Here is a 22056-nt window from a genome sequence, read left to right as displayed (position 1 = left end):
CTTTTCTATTAATGTTGTCTATGGTATTCTTAATTTTATGTAGGTAGATTCATTGAATTTTTCACCTTATGATTTGTATTTCTGAGTCCTAATTAATAGGAAGGTCAGTGGGGCAGAATAGGAAATTCAGAAATTTCTAGGGCTAACCCTAGTTGTCACCTTTCTGTGCAGTGTCTGGCCCTCTCAGGCAGCACTGCAGGCCTCTGTGCTCCTGCAGTCCCTGCGATGCACACTTTTGTCTGCCATTAGGGCTGGTGCCGTATGGCAGAATTACTTACCTGGAATCTACTCTGTGTGAAGCAGGAAAACTCCACTGAAAGAGTGTTCTTAGTCTAGAAAGGAAGCTAGAGCTCAAACTGAAGCAAGTACTGATTGATAGCATGAAATTCTGAAGCCTGTGGGGAGTGCGTGAAAGTTGATTGCCTTTAGGAGAGTGGTGACATTGAAGTTGTATTTCAAGATCAACCAAGCAGAAAAATAAAGGAAAAATACAGAGAGGAGTGAAAATGCAGGAACAACTAGATGGCTATTGCAGTGATGTAGGCCTGTGGTAACATGGTGCTGAACGAGTGGGACCAGAAAAGAGGTGGATGCAACTGACATTGCACTGGAGGAATCAGCAGGCCTTGGCAGCTGATTGTGAGTGACAGGCAGAGGGAGGAGTCAAAGAGGCCTTTGTGTGTGATGAAGCTGAAAGCCACCCTGCCTGTGGACAGGTTTTTGACTAGCATAATTCAGCCACGGGGATTGGCAAAACCAGAATTTTCAGGTGACCAATGGAAAGATTTAGTTACTTGGGCTGCTATGTAGACCTGATTGTGGCTATTTGGAACTTAGATGGAGTGAGGGGATGTTGGAAAGAGGGCTTTACACGTACCATCCAGGTCAGATGGTCAGATGCTCCGAGTCTTTCTGGAGCATCCCGGGGAAGATGAAGAAGAGGAGCTGCCTTCTTCCTCTCTTGGCTCCAGTGCACTCCAGGGGGTTCACTTGCCAGCCCCACCAGGCCCCAAGCACCTTCAGGTTGGACAGCTACTGCCTCCTGACCAGCCATGCTCAGCAGATGTCGGTCTAGAGAGACTGTAGATCTCTTGTGACCTTCTCCTTGTTCTCTTTGCTCAGTGGATACTAGACTTTATGAAAGAAAGATGTGACTGGTAACTGATGAGAAATAAACACAGGAAGTATAAGAAAATGAATAGAAAAACACATGTGGCTCACATTTCTGCTCCCGTTGTGTTAGGCTGGTCATGACTTCCTCTCGATGCTTGTTCTGCTCTCCTGGTAGAAGTCAGTTTCCTCTTCTATGGGGCTGTCTTAGTCTGACCCTGGTCTCACTGTTTACAATGTGCACCGTTTGCAGACCCAAAAAATTATCCCTTGATTGGACAAGGAGACTAAGTATTGAAGGTGCTGATGACCTTCAGAGACTCAGAGCTGTGGTGACTATTGTCAGGCCCCTGTGTTCCTTGTCCCCTGCTTCTTTGTCTCATCACATTGCCTTTCCAGGGCAGAGCAGAGAAGAAGGCTGCTTCCTCCCCCTTTCTCTTCACAAAATGGCTCTCTCCACAGTGGACCTCCCAGGGAATTCTGTGTTTTTCATTCCTGGGAAGTAGGACGTGGGTTTCCCATTGTTTACAAGGTCAAAGAAGACTGACATCCGGAGCCTGTGAAGGGTGTTGAACCAAGGTTTTCACTTTCTCCCCATAACTTCTGCCTTCTGTAGAGTTCTGGGGAGCCTTCCCATATTCTTTCAAAAGAATAATTTATAAAAGTCTAAAGATTATAGTTTTACAGTATCAGAATAGCTTTTAGAATTATAGTTACACAAGAAAATGGTGTGCTCTTGAGTGGTGTGGTAAATTACTGCCCTCTGATCATACTGTGAGGGCCTTAGTGTACGGCTCTGACTGCGCAGACCTGTAGCCAAACCCCACGGCCTTGCCCACCCATTAGGCAGTTCCACTGGGTCCCTTCGTTGTGTAGGTGAATGGATATTCACTTCCTGTTCATTATGTCACTGTTGTGTGGGGGAAAGACTTCACTGCTCCTCAACCACCTCCTTTCCTTGGAGCAGTGATTTTACTTAGTTTAGGAATGAATTGGAGCCAAGTCAGTGGGCAGGAATCTACAGACCAGAAAGAATCCAAACATTGCGCCACCACCCTCTCTGCATTTTCGTCTCACCTTTCTTGAACCCAGCTACTCATAGGGATGTAGCTGTGACTTCCACGTCTGCCTTCGCCTTGCTTTGTCACAGACCACTGTCATCAGCACACTTAGATGTCCACTATGTGGTGTTTGCACTAAATTCACACTAGGCATTTGATTTAACTAGACCGAATACTGTGGAGAGTTTCACAAAGGATATCTTCACTTCTGAGTTGCATATTATTGACTATGTAGATGATTTACATAAAGTGTGTANAGCTACTCATAGGGATGTCGCTGTGACTTCCACGCCTGCCTTCGCCTTGCTTTGTCACAGACCACTGTCATCAGCACACTTAGATGTCCACTATGTGGTGTTTGCACTAAATTCACACTAGGCATTTGATTTAACTAGACTGAATACTGTGGAGAGTTTCACAAAGGATATCTTCACTTCTGAGTTGCATATTATTGACTATGTAGATGATTTACATAAAGTGTGTATTGCTTAGACTTTCTTATTATTAAACAAATTTTAAACTCTTAACATTTCCTTAAGTCTTTTTTTTCTTTTTTTACCATTTGTAATGGCAACTTACATAAAGTGAATGTACTCAGAACCTTCTGTTCCCTAGCCTTGCTCTTAAACCACACCATGTGACTTGTGCTGATACACCTGAAAAATGAGGAGAAATGGGGTATGGAATAGTTTCTTTTTTAATCTGTTCTAGTATCTTCAGAATTTCTCTGAGAAGATTTCACAGTAGTCTTAAATGACAAGGTCCTCCTAAAGGTGTTCAGTACTGATTATGCTTTCTCCACAAATTGTCATGCTTTGTTAAAAATTAGCACACATCTGAGTGTATATCCACACATACACACATGCACCAAATTGTATCTGTGGTCATTTTAGCCCCTCAGTATCATTAAAGAGGCTCATAAGGCAAACTGGCAGTATTTTCATTTTAGGAAGGATGTGAGCATCTATTGCTTCACTTGCCATAATATCAGGTCACTTGTAATCAATAGGAGGCTTGTTCCCTGTTGGTCTTCCTTGGTGTTCTAGGAGATTTTGTTGAACTCAACTGTTGTTGAGAAACTGAACTAAACTCCTGTTAACAGAGTCACAGAATTGTATAAAATCGAGGGGCTTATTGGGGACAGTATCAAAGTCTTTGTTCCCAAAAGTAAAAACATGAACATCCTGATAATATTAACTTTTGGGACCTTAATAATTTTATGTAGAAGTTGCAATAGCATCATGGCCTCCAAAGAGTTTAGGATCTTGGTAAATTCAACCAAAGCTGCATTAGTAATTTATGAGCTCTTATCACTTCACCTCGACTTTGAACTGTCATGAAGCTGGAGAAGAAGCCATAATTTTGTGGTGTCTAGCACAGAAAGAACTAGAATTAATAAACCACACAGGGAGAACCCGAGTCTGAGTATGAAAGAGCATGAAAGTACAGGCCCTAAGCGCCAAGGAAAGTGCCAGAACATCATTCTATCAAACCATCTGCACCAAAGTAATTTTTAGTACATCTGTCTTTCCTTAAAAATGATTGCAACACCTTGATCATGGAGACACTTTATATAAAGGAGAAATGGAAGTGAGCATCACCAACCAAGTTGATTTAGAGGTTCCTAATTCTCTTTGTCTTAATGGTTGAGGTCGTGAGTCTGGACAATTCTTACTGAGCCTTTCATTTGAGAGGATAAGGCATTTACCCTCCAGGCTCACCAACCCTTGTTGCTTGTGCTTGGTTTCTCTAGAAGTAATCCACGACTTCAGAATGGAACGCTGGCGCCTTCCCCACTTCCTGTGATCAAGCCATTGGCCACCGTTTCTGTGGGGATGCCTGTAAACCACCAGAAATCAGACTCTTCGGAGATGGACTCTGACTTGTCGCCCAGTTGCAGGCTCAGTGACCTGAGCAGAGGGGGCAGTTTGGAGAGTCGAAGTAGCAGTTCCCGCTCCAGAAGTCTCACTTTGGTGAGTGATGGTTTCCTTTAATGCTTTGATGTGCGGTTATTGTCTGGCTTGGCTCCAGCTCCCTCCCCTTTAAGGAAGATCTTATCAAATTCTTTTGGGTTAACTAGCTTAATGTTTTTGGAGTATTGCTTTGTGAAATGGCATCTAAATTTTTAATCATCTTAAATTTGCACAAATACAGAACATGATCCACAGCAGTGAAGGGAATCTCACTGCAGCCAATAACACGGCTATTGGCTGCAGGGAGGTGCCTGACTGCAGGGCCAGATGCTTTCAGTTCAAATGACCTGAAGGAAGAGGAGCTCCTCACAGGGTAAAAAACAAGTTCACTTTAAAACAGATTTTTCACTCCTTTACAAATATAAATGCTTTCGTATCCCTTTCTCTCAGAATCCAGACTCCTACGTATCATCAATAGGCTTGGGAACTTTCGTAAAAAGAGTTAGTTTTAAAGTTAAGGGATGACCTTTTAGCACTCCCCGGCCCTCAGTATTCATCTTTCAGGATGGAGACCTTTATATTCACACAGGGCAGGACAGGAGAGAATTAGCCTTTGGCTAGTAAGGGTCTATTGTTCATCTCAATTCCATCTTCTAGTGGGACCATTTTCTGTTGGATACTCTGAGCCCTAAAATTAACCCACATTATGCTGAATATAATAAAGAGAGATATACACTACAGAGGGCAGTTAATAGTAAGATAGAATTTAATTGATTTTTACTTGCATATTTTTTAACTCATCATGGAAGTCTGTAACAAATAGTATTTGATTGATTCACTGAAAGAAAAATATACTACAAATTACTCTGAAAATCTGAGAACCCACAAATCCATAAGAATGGAGAATTAGGTACTAATTTTTTAATTAAAAACTATATAAAGAACATGTTTTAATTAAAAGCTATATAAAAACATGTAGGAAAGACAAATTAATACTCCAGTAGTTTGTGAGTATGTTCTTTACAGCACGATCGCAAGGCAGCCGTGCTCCGATATGGAAGGGCACATCTAAGCTTGTTGCGGGCAGCTCCGGGCAGTGGTCTAAAAGGCTGCCCTGTGTGTGTGTGTGTGTGTGTGCGCGCGCGCGCGCACGTTCTACTGAGTGACCATCAGATGGCCGAGGTGTCTAAGGAAATGGGTGTAGTGCATCAGGAGTCAGGGTGTTCGAATTATTTTTTTGCCTTTCACATTCATTTTTATGTATCCAGTCCTCTTTTGATAGAGAACCAAAATAAAATACATTGTCCATCTCCTCTTGGGGGAGAATGTGATCCCAAGTTGTCCAGTGCTTTAGCCTTGGGGAAGGAACTGTGCTACTTTTCAATCTCCATTCTAGTGTTACAGGGTCTGTCCTTCATATTAACCAGTTAATGCCCACTTTTCCCAAACCCTATGTCATTGCTCAAACTCACATGCTCAGATTACACCTGATTGCTCTCTGCAAGCACACCCATTGCAACAGGGCATTCACTGACTGCTCTAGGTGACCTGCTCTGTCTTTTGTGTGTGTGGTTCATACATCTGCTCAAGTATGGAAGCACTGTCCTGGGTGTCATGGACACTGCGGTGGGGCCTGCATGCTGGTGACTGTGATCCATTGTGACAGGACCAGCTGCTGCAGATTGGCTTCCCTGCGGCACAGTCCGAAATGGAGGTTAGGCCTGTTTTGGGGATCAGTGTCTGGAAGGAAAGGAGGCCGCACTGAGTGGAGAGGGAAGTCAAGCTGTGAGGTAGACCTGATGAGGGCCTTAGCTCTTGCTTGGAGAGCTCTGGGGCTGGGATAGGCCCTCAGTTGTCCTCAGTTGGGTCAAATGGCGACTTTGTACCCCCTCAGTGATCAGCCTTTGGATGTAGAACCCCTGTGGAAGGAGGCATGACCTTGACAGTTTAGCTCAAAGCAGTCCCCCAAAAGACTGACAGCTGAAGGCCACCTTCCGTCAGCACTCCCATCCGATGGGAGACCAGTTCCTTCATTTCCAATGGGTGAGCTGGGCCAAGTGTCACACTGACTGTCACAAAAGTTGAGCAGCAAGTGGAAAGAGGTGTCTTAGAGGGATTGAAGCTGCTGGAATGCCTGCAAGATGTCTTATCTGGAAGAGGCAAGTCTGGAAAATGAATTCAGGGAGCTTACAGGATATTGCCTTATAAAATTCAACTCTTCCTAGATTGCATGTGTAGGTAAATAAGACCTTAAAGTCTGTCATCTGGCGAATTTGGAGAATACGCATCATATTGACTCTTTGTCAAGATGTCATACACAAGAATACATCTTCAGAGACAAAAGCTCTCATTTGAAAGGAAGCCTTGTGTTGCTTTCTTCTTTACAAACTAATCACTATCCTGAAAATCAACTAGACTAGTAGAAACACAAGGGTATCAGAGACATGCTTGGGTTCAGATTCAAATTTGTCTCCCTTTGTAACCTGCAAAAAGTTATTTAATTACCATCTTCATTAGTTTTTTAAAAGGGTGAGAAATATAATAATTCTTTCTCAGGGGATGCATGTGTGTGTGTGTGTGTGTGTGTATGCACACGCACACAAACAGTTAAATGTCTAGCATCTAACAGTGCTTATAACACCAGCTTCTCTTTTCCAAGTGCCCTGTAGCTTCTGGTTGATCCTAATCCCACCTCATCCTGCCACCATCATCTTGTTTGGATCCACTTCCACCTGTTATACCTCTGTCTCTTATGAGTAATCTTCTGAATTTTGTTCTTTGATCACTAAAGATGAGATGGTAAAAGGAAAACGCTCATCTCCCCAATATCTCGCCATTTCTTAGTTCTGCCAGTCTTGCTATGGGCATCACTTTGAATTTAAATTAAAGAATGCCTATCTTCTACAGTTCTTTTCTCTCCAGTAAAAGCTTAAAATAATACTGTGATGTGTTTGATTCGCCTATGTGTTCATCATTGTGTAGGACGAAGTGGAAACAGCATTACAGATTCTACTTTTATGAAGCATATAACTAAATTATATTCTCATGATATGTGCTTGGTTGCGTGCAGTCATTCTGCCTCATAGCCCATGTGGCTGCCTGTGTCTCTGTCTGCTGGAGAACACACTCCAGGACTGTTCCAGTACCTTCTCGTTAGACCTGGTGAGGGTTTCCTAGCATTTTCCTGCATGGAAAATCATAGGGCTAGCTTTAGTTGTCGTCAGTTGTTATTCCACAGCTGTGAATTTCCCTGTGAATAGAGCAGGCTCACTGAGAAAATTTGACATTTACTTTTCAATGGCAACTAAAGTTTTCCAAACAACCATGGACCTTGGGCCTTTTACCAAGCCTTCTCTTATCATCCAGTTGCCCTTGAACCAGTGAAATATCTATACTGGTACAAAATCTATAAACTTTAAAAAAAACTTTACCCTCAAACTCTACGTTTTGGGGAGTCTAAATTTGGAGAGAAGCTATATGTTTTTATTCTAAATTACTGGGTCTTTTTATGACTTGTCTCTTTAGAGGGAGAATCAACCTTAATAGTTTCTCTACTTGCTGTCCTTTCATTCTTGACCCCATAAAAGATGAGTTACAGTGTTTTTAGGCCTCTAAATTGTATGGTATTAAATGTACCTCTTGGAGGGCTCTTTAAGTAAAAGATAACCTAGTTCCAACCAGAAGTTTTCCTTTTAAGCAAAGGCTTATTTTTAAAAGAAGGTAAAAGACTAATGCCTGAGTTACATGAGAATATCCTCAAATTTTTAAACACCACTTGAAATATTGCCTAGGATATGAGAGATCTTTGCTCTTTAGGAACTTTTCTCCTCAGCCAATGCAAATTAAAAATTAAAACAGCTGCTTAAATAGGATTGCCATGGCTATCCCTATAGGGAAGTGTGTGAAGTCTTTGTCACTCAAGAGAGTCAGTGTGTTTATGTGTTTTGTTTTTCTTATGAGGAATTTTTCCTCTGAACCTTTTCTAATGAAAGGTATAGTTAGAACAAAAACAAACAGGCCAAACCCTGAAATACTTGACAGAGAGGATGTCTTTTGAATGTGTTTTTTCCTTTGAAATTTAAGATGCTTTCATACAATCCAAGGCAGCATACCTTTGCAAAGTTGGTAGTGTGGTTTTGCAAGTACTACCTGCAGAGGTGACACAGATTCAAATAAAAGGTTCAGGAAGGATTCAGAGACCTTCATAGTGACAGTTCTTTAAGGTGGCAAAAGAAGTTTGGGGTGTGAGGATACCTTTGTTCTTAACCCCTTAAGGCCAGTATCTTGAACACTTGTATAGCTCTTAAACACTTGGGTGCCACCACCAGGGACGGGATGTGGTCTCCTGCCAGAGTCCATGGGTCTGTGTTCGGCCTGTGGCCCTGCAGCATCTGGAGCTCCCTCTATGGAAGAACATGCTTTGGGTAGGTGAAGAGTGGGAAGCTCTTACTACCCGTAGTTCTTCAGAAATTAAGTGATGTATGTGCTTCTTTAGGGTGGATTGGAAAAATCCAGAATCCCCAAACATACTTCCTGTTCATTTTGATCTGTAACATGGGCAAAAAACAATGGCCCAAATTCAGTGTTGAGTTTCTGGAGATTTAATAGTCAGTGAACTACCTTGGAACCCTCCTTCTCGCTCAGCTGACAAATGTTGTGGCCCAAAAATCGCATACTGAGTCTGTGCCTAGATAGCAGTTGTCGGCTCATGATTAATCTCTTCCTTCTCCAGAGCCTCTGAGGTCTTTTGGCCACACCCATGTAGTCATGGAGTGAGAAGGAAAAGCCAGCCATGGTGAACGCCATCTTCATGGTCAGCTAGGACTGGGGTCTCAGGAGTACACTAGAAATCTGACACACTTGTTGCCAGCTGATCTCAAGGAGGGAAAAACAGAATAAGGAGTAGTGGACTGGTCAGTAGTGATGCCGTCTTCCTTTCAGTTCTGTCTCCTTGCCCAGATGCAACCCAAAACTTGCTGGTCAAAGCGGTCATTTTAAGATGAAGCTTACATAGCTTTTTAATAAAAGTTCAATAAACATTTAATAAATGATTACTACATACAACAATTGATAGATGATGGAATAAAATCCAGTTTTAATCTTTTCAGGAACTCACAGTTCAGGGGCAAGAGAGCCGTGCAAAATTCTAGGACAGTGTGGCCCAAGCTTACAAGGGGTCTGGGTGATGCCACGCACTTACGGCAGTGGCATCTCAATTAAGGTCTCTATCACATTGCCAGTTCAAAGTTCAGTGCAGCCACGGAGCCAGCTGTGATCCTTCAAACCCATTATTCTTAGATCTGTAATCAAAGCTGAACCCATATCTCATCCCTCAGTGGTTTGTTTGTGTCTCTTTCCGGCCAGAAGTACAGGTTTAAGTTAGCCCTAGTGAAAAATTACAACAATGACTAGTTGGAAATAACCGTAATTAAACCCTATGCTGAAGCTGTGGGAAACACCACATGCACTCAGGGTCTTTCTCATGAGGCTTCCAAAGTAAGCATAGCATTTAGAGCTGTGTGAGGAACCACAAAGGGGCAGACTCGTTCTCTTCATCCTGCCCCTATTCTGTTTCAGCTGGAGAGCATTCTCTCATCAGTTTAGATTATTCCATCAATAATACCTCGCTCAAGTGTCAGGGAGATCATTCTGGTGTCCGTGAGAAGAAAATGTGAACATCAGATCACACTCCTCCAAAACAAATACCCAAGGCTGCCTGCCTTGGAGGCTGTTGGTTAAGAGATCTCAGGAAGTATTTTTACAGTGTGGTGTTGCGACAGTGGGGTGGGGGGAATAAGGGGATGAAATGGTGATGGAAAAAATACAATGAAAAAGAAAAGAAATATTTTTAGGCTTGACAGTCTTTTTACAATGTTTGTTTGCCTGCTGGTTTGCTCAGAATAAAGATGAGCTGTGCTGGTTCTTTTTTCCTCCTTCACAAAGAGCTGCCACAATGGTCTCACTCTGCGGTGAAAGCAAATATCTCTGTTTAAAAGAAAAACGAAAGAAAAGAAAGAAGCCTAAGAGCTTAATTAATTTAGTAGTTTTTGGAGGGAGGGGTTAGTTTAGTGTGAGTATTTTAAGCCTTTTAAACTTTTTGCTCAAACAAACAAAGGTTTTTTTCTATCATTTCCCCCCAAATGAAACTCCCATCCCACATCTGTGCTCCCACAGGCATATCTAGGCCCTCAACTTTTATAACTTTCGGCAGCATTTGCCGAAAGGTTTGCCATCACCTGCTCTGGGTGCTCCTCTCTGCGCTCCACTGGGACGGCGGGGGGGGGGGTTCNGGGGGGGGGGCATCTCCCGCCCTCTTTGTGCGGGGGCGCAGGCGTCAGCTCAAGTGGGATGTGGTCCTCCCCATCGAGCCTTGTGCAGCCTGCACACATTTCCTTTAGCAGGTTCAGCACTTTGAATGTTCTGCTCTGAACGTAGTAGAAATTCATTCCTCACAAGCATACATATTAGGTAGAAATGTACATCCTTTTTCCCTTGAAGACTTGTACCCTTTACCCGAGGTCAGCATGGCAGGCAGATTAGGTGTAGTGTGGTTTCCGATGGAATTCTTTTAGCATCTAGAGATTTGTAGCCTTAAAGAGCTTCCTTTTGCTCCACAGCCCAAATTGGTGCATTAAAAACACCATTTATGGGAAGGAAATTTTTAAAAACTTCTGCCGTCAGTCTGTTGCTACCTTCCAAAGAAAGCTACTGTTTTTGTTCATCCTCATTTCCTGTCCACTTAGTTCTTCAGGAAGCAAGGTAACAAGTTCCACTTCCAAAAGCACCAGTGAAGCAGGCACCGTCCCTGCTGGGACTCGGGCTTTCTCCCCTCCTCCATGTGGGCCTCTCGGCTGCTGCCTTGCCTTTTTTTTTTTTTTNGCTTCCTTTTGCTCCACAGCCCAAATTGGTGCATTAAAAACACCATTTATGGGAAGGAAATTTTTAAAAACTTCTGCCGTCAGTCTGTTGCTACCTTCCAAAGAAAGCTGCTGTTTTTGTTCATCCTCATTTCCTGTCCACTTAGTTCTTCAGGAAGCAAGGTAACAAGTTCCACTCCCAAAAGCACCAGTGAAGCAGGCACCGTCCCTGCTGGGACTCGGGCTTTCTCCCCTCCTCCATGTGGGCCTCTCGGCTGCTGCCTTGCCTTTTTTTTTTTTTTAAATATACAGCTTCATTAAGATATGTCACATACCATACAATTCACCCATTTAAAGTATGCCACTCAATGGTTTTTAGTAATTCAGAGTTGTGCAACTATCATCACATTAGAACATTTCCATCGTCCCCCCAAAACCCTGGCCAGTGAGCAGGCCCTGCCCACTTCCCTCCGACTCACAGGCTCTGTGAGTTTGCGTGTTCCTGCAGCCTTGCTTTTCATGGTCTGCCTCTTCCCCAGGGCCTTCCTCTGTAATGTGCCTGTCTGAGACAGGCAGCAGCAGCGTCTCCTGGGAACGGGGAGTACACAGGAACGCTCTTGGACAAGGGCCACGTGCCTCTTTTCTGACCTTGAATACCCTGCTCCCCTGCCCTTGGCACCAGGGTTTTTCCCTGTTTCTACTTTCTTTGCTCTCCCAGGTGCAAGCAGAGTCCAGGTTCATTGGGAGGGCTGCTTTGTATTTGGGGAATTAGGCAACAGACCTAACCCACAGCATTTTTGGCCCTGCCCCTTAGGTGGGGCTCAAGGCCAGGCTGATCACAAAGAAGGTACTTGAGGATACATTCCAGTCACCCTACGCATTTCCCGGCCTCTAACCTTAGAGAGACCTCCGACAGGTGGAGGATGCAAGAGTCTGCCTTCAGGACCTGGGACCCTGCTCACTGAGCAACAGCCTGGTTAAAACTGGCTTGGCTCTCACATTACACCAGAACACTGAGGTAAAACCCTGAGCTTTAGGAATGCCAGGGTAAGGTGTGTGAGGCCTGTGCAGGTGTCCAAACATGGGTCTCGGAGTAATATGTGACAAGTAAGGGAAATAAGTAGAACACAAAAACGAGCACAGTACTAGTTCTAGTCTTGGCCCCTCTATGGAATAGTTGTACAAGCCTTGGAAAATCATTTCATTGCCTCTGAATCCAGTTTTCACATTTTCCAATGAGGCAACTGGACCAGTTGATCTCTGTGTTATGTCTCTCAGTCTATGAGTCTTACACTTTTTGACAGAACATGAACAGTTGTGTAGGACATCCGTTCCTAAGCTTATTTTCCAAATGAAAGCTTATGTTGGGACTTCTTGCTTTTTTAGGTTGGATTAAATGCATGAGTTTATATGCTCCGTTCTTTCTTTTTTCTCTCCCTTAATGTGGGAAGTCGGCATGTGACTTAAAGTGCGGGCCAGTTGCCCATTTAGTTCTGCCGTCTATACAACCAAAGGGAGATTATTATACCTAGCCAAGGTTGATTATAAAAAAACTGAGTAACCCCACTGAAACACTGAATGGGATGGTCAGAGAAGGAGGGAAAGGGCAGAGAGCATTAATTATTTCCCTAAACTTTTAATTCAGCAAATAGTTGTGGTAATGGATTTGTTGTTGTTGTTATCATGGTATCTTAACAGCGTGTGTGACGGTTGTAGCTGTTAATTATAGGGGTCTGTGTCACACTGAGAGCTCTGGTGGTTTGAGTCGCAGGGCTTCTTTGTTGAGTCACTGTAGTAAAACCACTGCGAATGGGGACAGGGTCATCTACCCAGAATAAGGTGTGGCGAGAAGAGGTGAGGCAGGAAGGTTCTCTGCCACACACTGTGCCCTCCACATGATCCCACCAATCTGCAAGAAAATCCAGAAGACTCAGAAAATGAGTGGCAGTGCTGGATTTCTTATGAAAGTTTCATGTGCTCATCGCCGGAGGGCCAAAACAGACAGACCTGGCGAGGAAGGGTGACATTTTGGTCACAGTGACCATGTGCTAGACACCAGACGACCTCAAGTTCCAGGGACAGTTCACAGACATATCAGACATGAATTTTCCTTTATGTGTTAAGTCCAGTGGAGGTAAAAAGCCTGGGTGATGAACAACTACAGTAAAAAATAAAATTTTATGTGAATTGATTACACTTTTTACTTTTTTATTGTTGATGCTATTCCACATGTTCCCCATTTCCCTCCCCTTTGCCCCTTCCATCCAGCCCCCACCCCCTGCCTTTGCCACGTTTGTAGTCTGGGTCCATGATTGTACTTTTTGTTAAAAAGGTTTTATTTATTTATTTTTAGAGAGAGGAAGTGAGGGAGAAAGAGAGGGAGAGAAACATCAGTGTGTGGTTGCCTCTCCCACGGCCCCCACTGGGGACCTGGCCCACAACCCAGGTGTGTGCCCCGACTGGGAATGGAATTGGAGACCCTTTTGTTCGTAGGCCAGCACTCAATGCACTGAGCCACCCAGCCAGGGCGGATTATACTTTTTCAGTATCTCTGAAATCATCTACTTGTCTCTATTACCATTACCACTACACTAGTTTAGGTGACCTTTAGCTCTTACTTTAAATGTTTTTCCTATATTCAGTATTTTCAACCCTATAACCCACATGACTCTCCAAAACACATATCTAACTACCCCTTGTCCCTTTTTGTTTAACTCTCAACCCATTTCTTTTACATGATTGATGTATTTTATTTCCTCTCCAGAGTTTTTCCAGATCAGACCCCCTTCCCTAAAAGTGTGGATTGATTCCCATGCTGTATGTGTCCATTACACTCACTTCCACACTCTAAAGTAGTTGCCTCTTTTCTTATCCATAGCCCTCATTAGATGATGGACCACTAACAGCAAGAACATTGTTGACACCATTGTGTTTACATTGTGCAATGCTTAGTAGATGCTCAAGTCTTTGAATGCATGATTCGGGAGATGCTGTGAGAGTAGGCTGGAGGTGTGGCGATGGTTAAACTGGGCCATGAATGATAGGTAGGATGTGGCTCTGCAGAGATGGGCATAGCAAAGGATTCAATTTAATTATAGGGCAAGAGCTCGCAAACCATAGCCTGTGGATCAAACCTGGTCCCAAACCTGTTTTCGTAAATAAAGTTTTACTGTAGCAAAGGTAGGCTTATTCATCAATATATCTTTAATTTGCACACTACATTGACAGAGTTCAGTCATTGCTACCATAATAAAGCTTGCTAAGCCCATGTTTACTATCTGCTCTTTACAGAAAAAGTTTGCCACCGCTGCAGTGGACTGTAAAAGAGAGAGTAGTAGGTGGTGAAATTTGAAAGGAAAGTAGGTGGGGCCAGATCAGGAAATCTCAAAATAAAGTACAAACTTCTTAGTCATGTGTTCTATAGATGTAGAGGATTGCTAAGATTACGAGGCTGTTGTGTTGTTGTTTTTTTAAACCTATTCCTCTTTTCTTCGGTCCAGTGCTCAGTTAAAAAGTTAAATCAGGAATATTTTGTGCCCATTTTCTTTTAAAGGATCTTGCCAATGCCCCTCATACTGACCTTGTTATTATAGTGAATATCAAAGGTCTCGGGGACTATACAACTGCCAAATGTGTATATTAATAAAATTACAGAGATCTAGTTAATATGAAATTGTTCTAATTGCAGTTGAAAAAAAACCAATTCTTAAAATCAGTATGTTCCCCCCACCCCACTCCCAGCAAGTCTCAGGAAAGGTAGAGCAAGAAGACATGCTATGAACCAAAATCTTAAGGCACATTGTTTCAAAAGTTAAAATTTTTAAAAGTTTTACAAAATCTGATTACAATAAAAGGAAAATAATAGGCCAGCCTGTCTTATGAGTATAATGCAGAAATTGTAGACAAATCAAATTAGTACACCAAGGAAAACACGACAACCAAGCTGGACATGTTCTAGAACACAAGGTTGGTTTGATATTTAAAAATCAATCATTGGAATTTAGTTAATTAACATGATAAGAAAACATATATGAGCAATCTCTCCTCAGTCTGGGCACCACTGACATTTTGGGCCAGATTAGTCTTCATGGGGGGAGGTGGAGGTGCCTGTGCGTCGTAGGATGTCTAGCATCTCACAGCACTTGCACAGTTGTGACAGTGAAAAATGTCTCCAGACATTGTCAAGTGCCACATGAGGGGTAAAGTCACCGCCAAGTAAGAACCACTCCATAAAGGAAGAAAAAGCACCTGACAAAATTAAAAATCCATTTATTATTTTAAAAACAAACACTTAGCAGATTAGAAATAGAAGAAAACTTTCTTAATCCGATAAAGATCATTTTCAAAGAAACCCCCAGCAGGCATTAATGGTAAAGTATTGAAAGCTTTTCCCCTGATACAGGGACAAAGGTGCCACTTCCATTCACCTGCCTGGGGACCCAGCCAGTGCGACACGGCAGAATGAAAAAATGAATGAATGGCATAAGAATGGAAGGGAGAAAATAAAATTCTCTCATTTGTAGACACTGTTGTGTATATAGAAGATTGAAAAGAATCTATAGATGAACGTAATTACACAGTAAATTTGTTAAATTTGCATAAGGTCAGTATACTTTGTATTTCTATATGCCAGCAATAATTAGAAAAATTTAAAAGTGATACCACTTATCATTGCACAAAAAAATATTAAATACCTAAGAAGACGTAAGATGAAAATGATAAAATCTCTCACTGGAAAGCACAGAATAGTGAGAGGAATGAGAGAACCAAGTCAGTGCCTGTCACACTCAGTGCATCCGTATCACCCAGAGGCTGTGCTGAGACACAGACCGAAGGCCCACCCCTCAACGTTCGTGACTCAGTAGACCTGAGATGCCACACAAGAACCCGTGTTTCTGACAAGTTCCCAGGTGCTGCTGCTGCCGGTTGAGATCGCACACGTTGAGTTAGCACACTCTCAGCGCATGAGGGCGTATTCTTTATTTGTGGATTTGAAAATATTGTAAAACATCAGTGCTCCTCAATGGGCTGAGCTTCCGTGCTGTCCCAGAGTGCCAGCAGGGAGAAACTGACAAGCTGACACCGAAATTCTTACGAGATTAAAAGGGGCCAAGAAGAGCTAGCACAGATTTGAAGAACAGCAAAACCAGAGGGCCATACACTACCAAATATTGACACTTACTATGAAGTTATAATAACTAAAAGTGTTTGTAGGTGTACAAACAGACAGGTAGACAGATGAACATAAAAGGGGATTTGCAAACAGACCCGCACATGCACTGCCGCCTGATTCACGGAGACCTGCGGCGGGGAGGGGGCGGCGCGCAGTCGGGGGCCATTTAGAAGACAATGAATCTCGACCTCACACTGGACACAAAGTTCATTCAGGTGGATTGTAGCACTAAATGTTGATGAGTAAAGGCAGGGATGCTTCTGGAACAAAACACTGGGGAATATTTTCACGACCACGCAGTGGGTAGTGATTTCCTAAGCAGGACATGAAAAGCTCCAGTCATGAAAGAAAAGATTGATACAGTGTACCACATTAAAATTAAGGACTAGTTGTCAAAAGACCCCACTAAGAGAGAGAAACACAAGCCAGTGAGAAGATTGTTGCAATAAATATATTCGAAAAGAGATTTATCTCCAGTGTGGATAATCCTATAAATTATTTTTAAGACAATTTACAGAAAAATAGGCAAAAGACTTGAACAGGCTCTTCATAAGGGGAACTCTGAATGGCCAGTTAAATATTATGGAAAACAATTGCTCGGCACCATTAATCTCCTTAGGACTGGATTGGGAGTCAGAACGAGACACTCGCACACGCCTGTCACACAGGGTCTCAGAACACGCAGCCCTGCAGGAGGGACCGTGAATGGGTACGGCCACTCAGAGTGCTGTTTGGTGTACCTACCAAAGCAGACACATATCTATGACCCAGCAATTGTATACAGGCTCATGTCCAATGGCTGTGTATTGCATACCTTCCCTAGCAGTCTTCTGTTTTTTTGGCTCACCTACATGCCATAGATATCCCTCTAGCAATATTCACTCTATACTCCAACCTAACCCTTGCTGCAGAGTTTCCTGGGTTGTCATTCCTTCAGCTCCTATGGCCAGGCTAGTTTGAGAAGTTTGCATGTATTCTTGTGTTAATGATCCCCCAAACATGTATACTGTGCCTCAAACTAAAGGCAAACTACTCAAGTTGTGGAGACCTCGGCCTAGTGATGGGCCAGGGAGTTAGATGCTGTGGGATGTGTTGGGTGGGAGGGCATGTGAGCCCGCTACAGCACGGCGCGTGGAGCATTACTCTGTGCCACGTGGGGCAGCTCGTAGTCACCTCTGCTGTCCACCGTATTTTTTGCTGTTTTATCAAAGTTCATGAGCAAAGTATTGAGGCAAATAGTAATTTTATAAGGTTTATGGAAGGCACCAGTCTTCCATGAATCCCTCTCCCATCCCACCACAGGCAACAGCTTTTAATTCATACCCGTTTTTTGTTGTTCAACGTTATTTTCCCCTATTCTTAACATTGAATATGTATGTTTTAAGCATTTTTTTATGTGTGTACGTACAAAGTATGCATATATTTAAATCATCAAGACAACTATTTTTCTGTATGCATTATTTCACTTAACATTTTATTCCTGGAATCTGTAAAAGCCAGTTAACAAACACAGCTATCACAGTCAGTAGTCACAGAAAAAAAAACTACATATAAAAGCAGTTATAATAACTATACAGGTAAAAAGCAAAATGCACAGTGACTTGCACATGTTATCCATGAAAAATATGTGTGCATGTGGGCAAACACTGGAAGGGAACAATGAAACATGAATATTTGGCGGAGAGGAAGAAAAGCATTCTATCTTTTTGAAAACACCATTTTAAGTGGCTGTGTAATATTCTATCTGTGAGTATGCCATGATTTATTTAATCATAGTACCCTCACTATTGAACATTTAGTTGCTTCTTGTTTTGCTTATTTTCTTGCCACTATACATACTAATATAACTAATAATTTGTGTGTCTATGTGTGTGTACTGCTATAGGTAAAGTGACTCATAAGTATATGCTTTCACAGCTTTAGTGTTTTTCTGTGTTTAATCATTGTTTTGATTTTATTTGCTTTCTTCATGTTCTGTGTAGCCCTTTGGCCTGCTCTGAACTGGACTGGTCACTCACTGCAGGGCTGACACCCTGAGGCACTACCGTTATCCTGGGACTTCCTCCTACCCTCCTGTTTCCTGGCTCCCATATCTTTTCTCGGTTCCCTCCTTCATCTAGGGAATGACCCTACTCCCCACCCCCTGCAGCAAATTCCTGAGAAAGGCAGATGTGGAAGATGTGTTGTTTAGAACTGGCATGTCTCCAAAGCATCTTCATTCTACCTTAACTTCAATTTGGTTAGGTATAAAATTAGGGTTCTGAAGTTGTTCAATTTTTTTTAATTTTAAATCATTTTTTATTTTTCAGTTACAGCTGACGTACAATATTACATTAGTTTCAGGTGTATACCCCAGTGACCTGCAAAGTTTCTGTTGAGAAATCAGTTGACAGTCTTATGTGAGCTCCTTTGTAGGTAACTGTTCTTCTCTTGATGATTTTAAGTTTTTTCTTTGTTTTTAATATTTTGCATTTTAATTATGACGTGTCTTAGTGTGGGCCTCTTTGGGTTCATCTTGTTTGGGACTCTGTACTTCCTGGACCAGTATGTCTGTTTCCTTCATCAGGTTAAGGAAGTTTTCTGTCATGATTATTTCAAATAATTTTCCACTTTCTTGCTCTCTCCTCCTGCACCCCCATGATGTGAATGTTAGTACACTTGAAGTTGTCCCAGAGGTTCCTCACACGATCCTCATTTTTTTATTCTTCTTTTTGCTGTTCTTATTGGGTGTTTTTTACTTCTTCATATTCCAAATCACAGTTTAGATCCTTGGTTTCATCTACTCTACTGTTGATTACCTATAAATTATTTATTCCAGTTATTATATCCTTCATCTATGATTTTTTTCTTACAGTTTCCATGTTTTTTTTAATGTTGTTGAAATGCTCTCTAAGTTCAACTACTTTTCTCCTAAGTTCTTTGACCATCCTTATAACCAGTCTTTTGAACTCTGCATCTAGTAGATTATGTCCATTTTGTTTAGCTTTTTTTTCCTGGAGTTTGTGTTCCATTCTTTCATTTGAAACGTGCTTCTTTGTCTCCTCACTACGGCCACCTCCCTGTGTTTGTTTCTATGTATTAGGTAGAGCTGCCGTGTCTCCTGGACTTGGTAGAGTGACTTCATGTAGTAGGTGTCCAGTAGGGTCCAGTGGCACAGCCTCCCCATTCATCCTAGCTAGGGATTCCAGGTGTGCCCCACCATGTGGGCTGTGTGCACCCTCCTCTTGTAGTTGAACCTTGATTGCTGTTGGCACATCAATGGGAGGGATTTACCCCCAGGCCAGTTGGCTGCAAGTACTGACTGTGACCACTGTGGAGGATCAGCTGTGCAGGGGCCCACCCTACAGAGCAGAATTTACTTCAGCAGGGCTCTGATGCCTGATGATTCTGCCCCTTGAATGTGTCACTTGTGGAGGTAGTTGGTGGTGCTACAATGAGGTCTGAAGCTGTCCACTAAGTGTGCTGGTTCTGATGCCTCCCAGGAGCTGTAAGCCAATGTTAGCTACCACCTGTGTTCTGCCTGGTGCCACCTGGCATGAGCTATTGTACAAAGCAATCCAAATATAGCTGCTGCTTATACTGAGCTTAGAGGTGCCCAGGCTAGGCCAAGCTCTGAACCAAGGCTGTCTGCTGCTAGTGCTGGGCCCTGGGCCACTTAGGGAGAGGTATGGGGTATGCTGAAGCCAGATGCTTCTTGTTTGAGAGATTTTAGGAAAGTCTGAAGCCTGAGCCAAGACGGTCTGTTCGTATGGAAAAGCCACTGCAAAAAGCTTGGGTGGGCCTGCAAGTTGGGTAAGGCAGGGTCTCAGGGAATCACTAGGGCAAGGCAAACAGTGATATCCAAGTTGAGAAAGACTCAGATGTAGTGTCTGCCTTCTGGCTCTGAGTAGGGAAGGCTCACCAAAGGAATAATGGTCTCTGGGAGAACTACAGTCTGGGAGAAGGCTGTTCCTGCTGTCAAACAATTGAGTTCCTCCTCATAAGCCCCTAGAGCTTTTTGAGCTGCTGCCCCAATGCTGGAGCTCAAAAGGAGTGTGTCTAAGTAAGTCTGTGCACAGTTCCTTTAAGAGGTGCTGCCTGGGTCTCAAGAAGCCCTCTATTTCACTCAGCCACAATGCCCATTGATTTTTAGAACCAGAAGTTTGGGGAACTTCCCTTCCTGGCACTGGAACCCTGGGCTGGGAGGCTTGGTGTGGGCCTGGGTCCCCTGGCTCCTCAGTGGGCCCATCTGCAGCTAAGATATCCCTCCCAATTTTTATCTGCCACACTTGGGTGTGGGACCAGCCCATTCTGCATCTCTACCCCTCCTATTAGTCTCAGAGTGGCTTCTTTATACCCCTAGTTTGTAGGACTTCCATTCAGCTGGATTTCAGGCAGTTCTGAATTGTGATTGTCATATAATTTAGTTGTAATTTTGATGTAGTTGTGGGAGGATGCAGGTACTGTGTTTACCTACTTCATCTTGACCAGAAGTTCTGTGGATCATTCACAACTTTGAAGGAATTACAAGATTGTCTTCTGGTTTCTGGTGTTGCTGCTGAGAGGTCTGGTGCTGTTTTGACTCCTGATCTCTTGTTATGTGGCCTCTTTCTTTACTCTGAGAAGCTTTCAGGATCTTTTCTTGGTCTTCAGTGCACTGAAATGTCACAGTAATGCACCTTGGCATAGTTTAGGTTATTCTGATGGCCCCTTTTGATCCTTCTGTTGGAGGACACTTTATTTATTTTACTTAATTATTTTGGTAATTCCTTGCCTTCAGTTTTTCTCTGATTTCTTTCTCTGGAACCCCCATTATTCAGATGTTGGACCTCTGACCATTTTCCTCTAGTTTTCTTTTTTTCTCTGTTTAAAAAATTGTTTTTTACTTTTGTTGTACTTTTCCAGTGTCTCTACTTTATTTCCTAGGCTTTTATTTCATTTTTTATTTCTACTGTCATAATTTTAATTTCTAAGAGCTCTTTTTTGTTTTCTAGCTATTAAATAGCATCCTATTTTTTTACAGATTCAATATCTCTTCTTATCTCTCTGAGGATATTAATGACAATCTTTTTGAGATTTTCATTATTCTGCATAGTTTCTTGTAAGTTGTTTTATTTTTGCTTTGTTTTGATATGTCTCCCATGTTAGAGGTTTTTCTCAGCTACTCAGGGATCATTAGCTCTATGCAAATATATATGAGTAGAATGTTAAGAACATGATTAAAAATTATCTGCTGGAAAAAAATTGCTGGGTTTTGCTGACTGGTCTGTAGATTGCACTGGTTTGCTGATTGCACTATAGAGCAATGTAGCTGAGCTATTTTACTGGGGATCTGTGGTGTCAGCCCTTCTGGCCCTTGGACCATTCAAATCCCCAGGGAAGACTATTCCAGTCTTTCGGGCAGAGTATCAATTTGGTCTCATTTACTTCCCATTTTCAGTGTGGTCCTTTATGTCAATGCTACCTCATGTTGCCTACTTCAAATCTCTCTTTTATCTTCTTTAAGAAAAAAATGTCTAGCTTTCTACTTGGGTGACCTAATTGCTTTTGAAAGAGCCTTTTAACCTGGTATGCTCTTGTCAACATCATCTTTGCCACACTTCAGAACCACTCAGCACCGCCAGTGCTTGGGCCTCAGGGGTGCCTCCCAGGGCTGTTTGAAGCCCCCCCAGGACCAGGGGAAGCCCTCATGTACTCAGCAGGTTGCTTAGTGGCTTTCCCTGCTGCTGACTAAAACTCATCTTTCTTGGGTCTGCTGAGTCAATTATGCCTATCTTGCTATCTAACTTTCCAAATTTTGTTGTTATCATCTCTTTTCCTATTATTTTTGTCTTCGTGGTTTGTGCCTTTTTAAAGAAAATAAGTCCCATTGTTGTTAGTGAGGTTTCTGGAGAGAGACATAAATATATGGTACTTATGTCTTCCTCAAGCAGAGATTTTCCACATTGCTGTTACGAGAAAGC

The 22056-nt window shown here is 42.6% G+C and overlaps 1 protein-coding gene across 1 annotated transcript in view; it reads left to right on the top strand.

Annotated features, from left to right (window-relative positions):
* Nucleotides 1-22056, top strand: part of PROSER2 (proline and serine rich 2) — a 39783-nt gene that overhangs the window by 13709 nt on the left and 4018 nt on the right. Inside the window, exon 2 of the mRNA XM_037066014.1 lies at nt 3925-4144. Coding sequence (XP_036921909.1) covers nt 4007-4144 — 138 coding nt within the window. The 5' untranslated portion in view covers nt 3925-4006. The remainder of the gene's footprint in view (nt 1-3924; nt 4145-22056) is intronic.

Source organism: Sturnira hondurensis, unplaced genomic scaffold (assembly GCF_014824575.4).
Source record: "Sturnira hondurensis isolate 20B ecotype Veracruz unplaced genomic scaffold, ASM1482457v3 Scaffold0016284, whole genome shotgun sequence".
Classification (NCBI taxonomy): domain Eukaryota; kingdom Metazoa; phylum Chordata; class Mammalia; order Chiroptera; family Phyllostomidae; genus Sturnira; species Sturnira hondurensis.
This window is presented reverse-complemented; position numbering and strand designations above follow the sequence as displayed.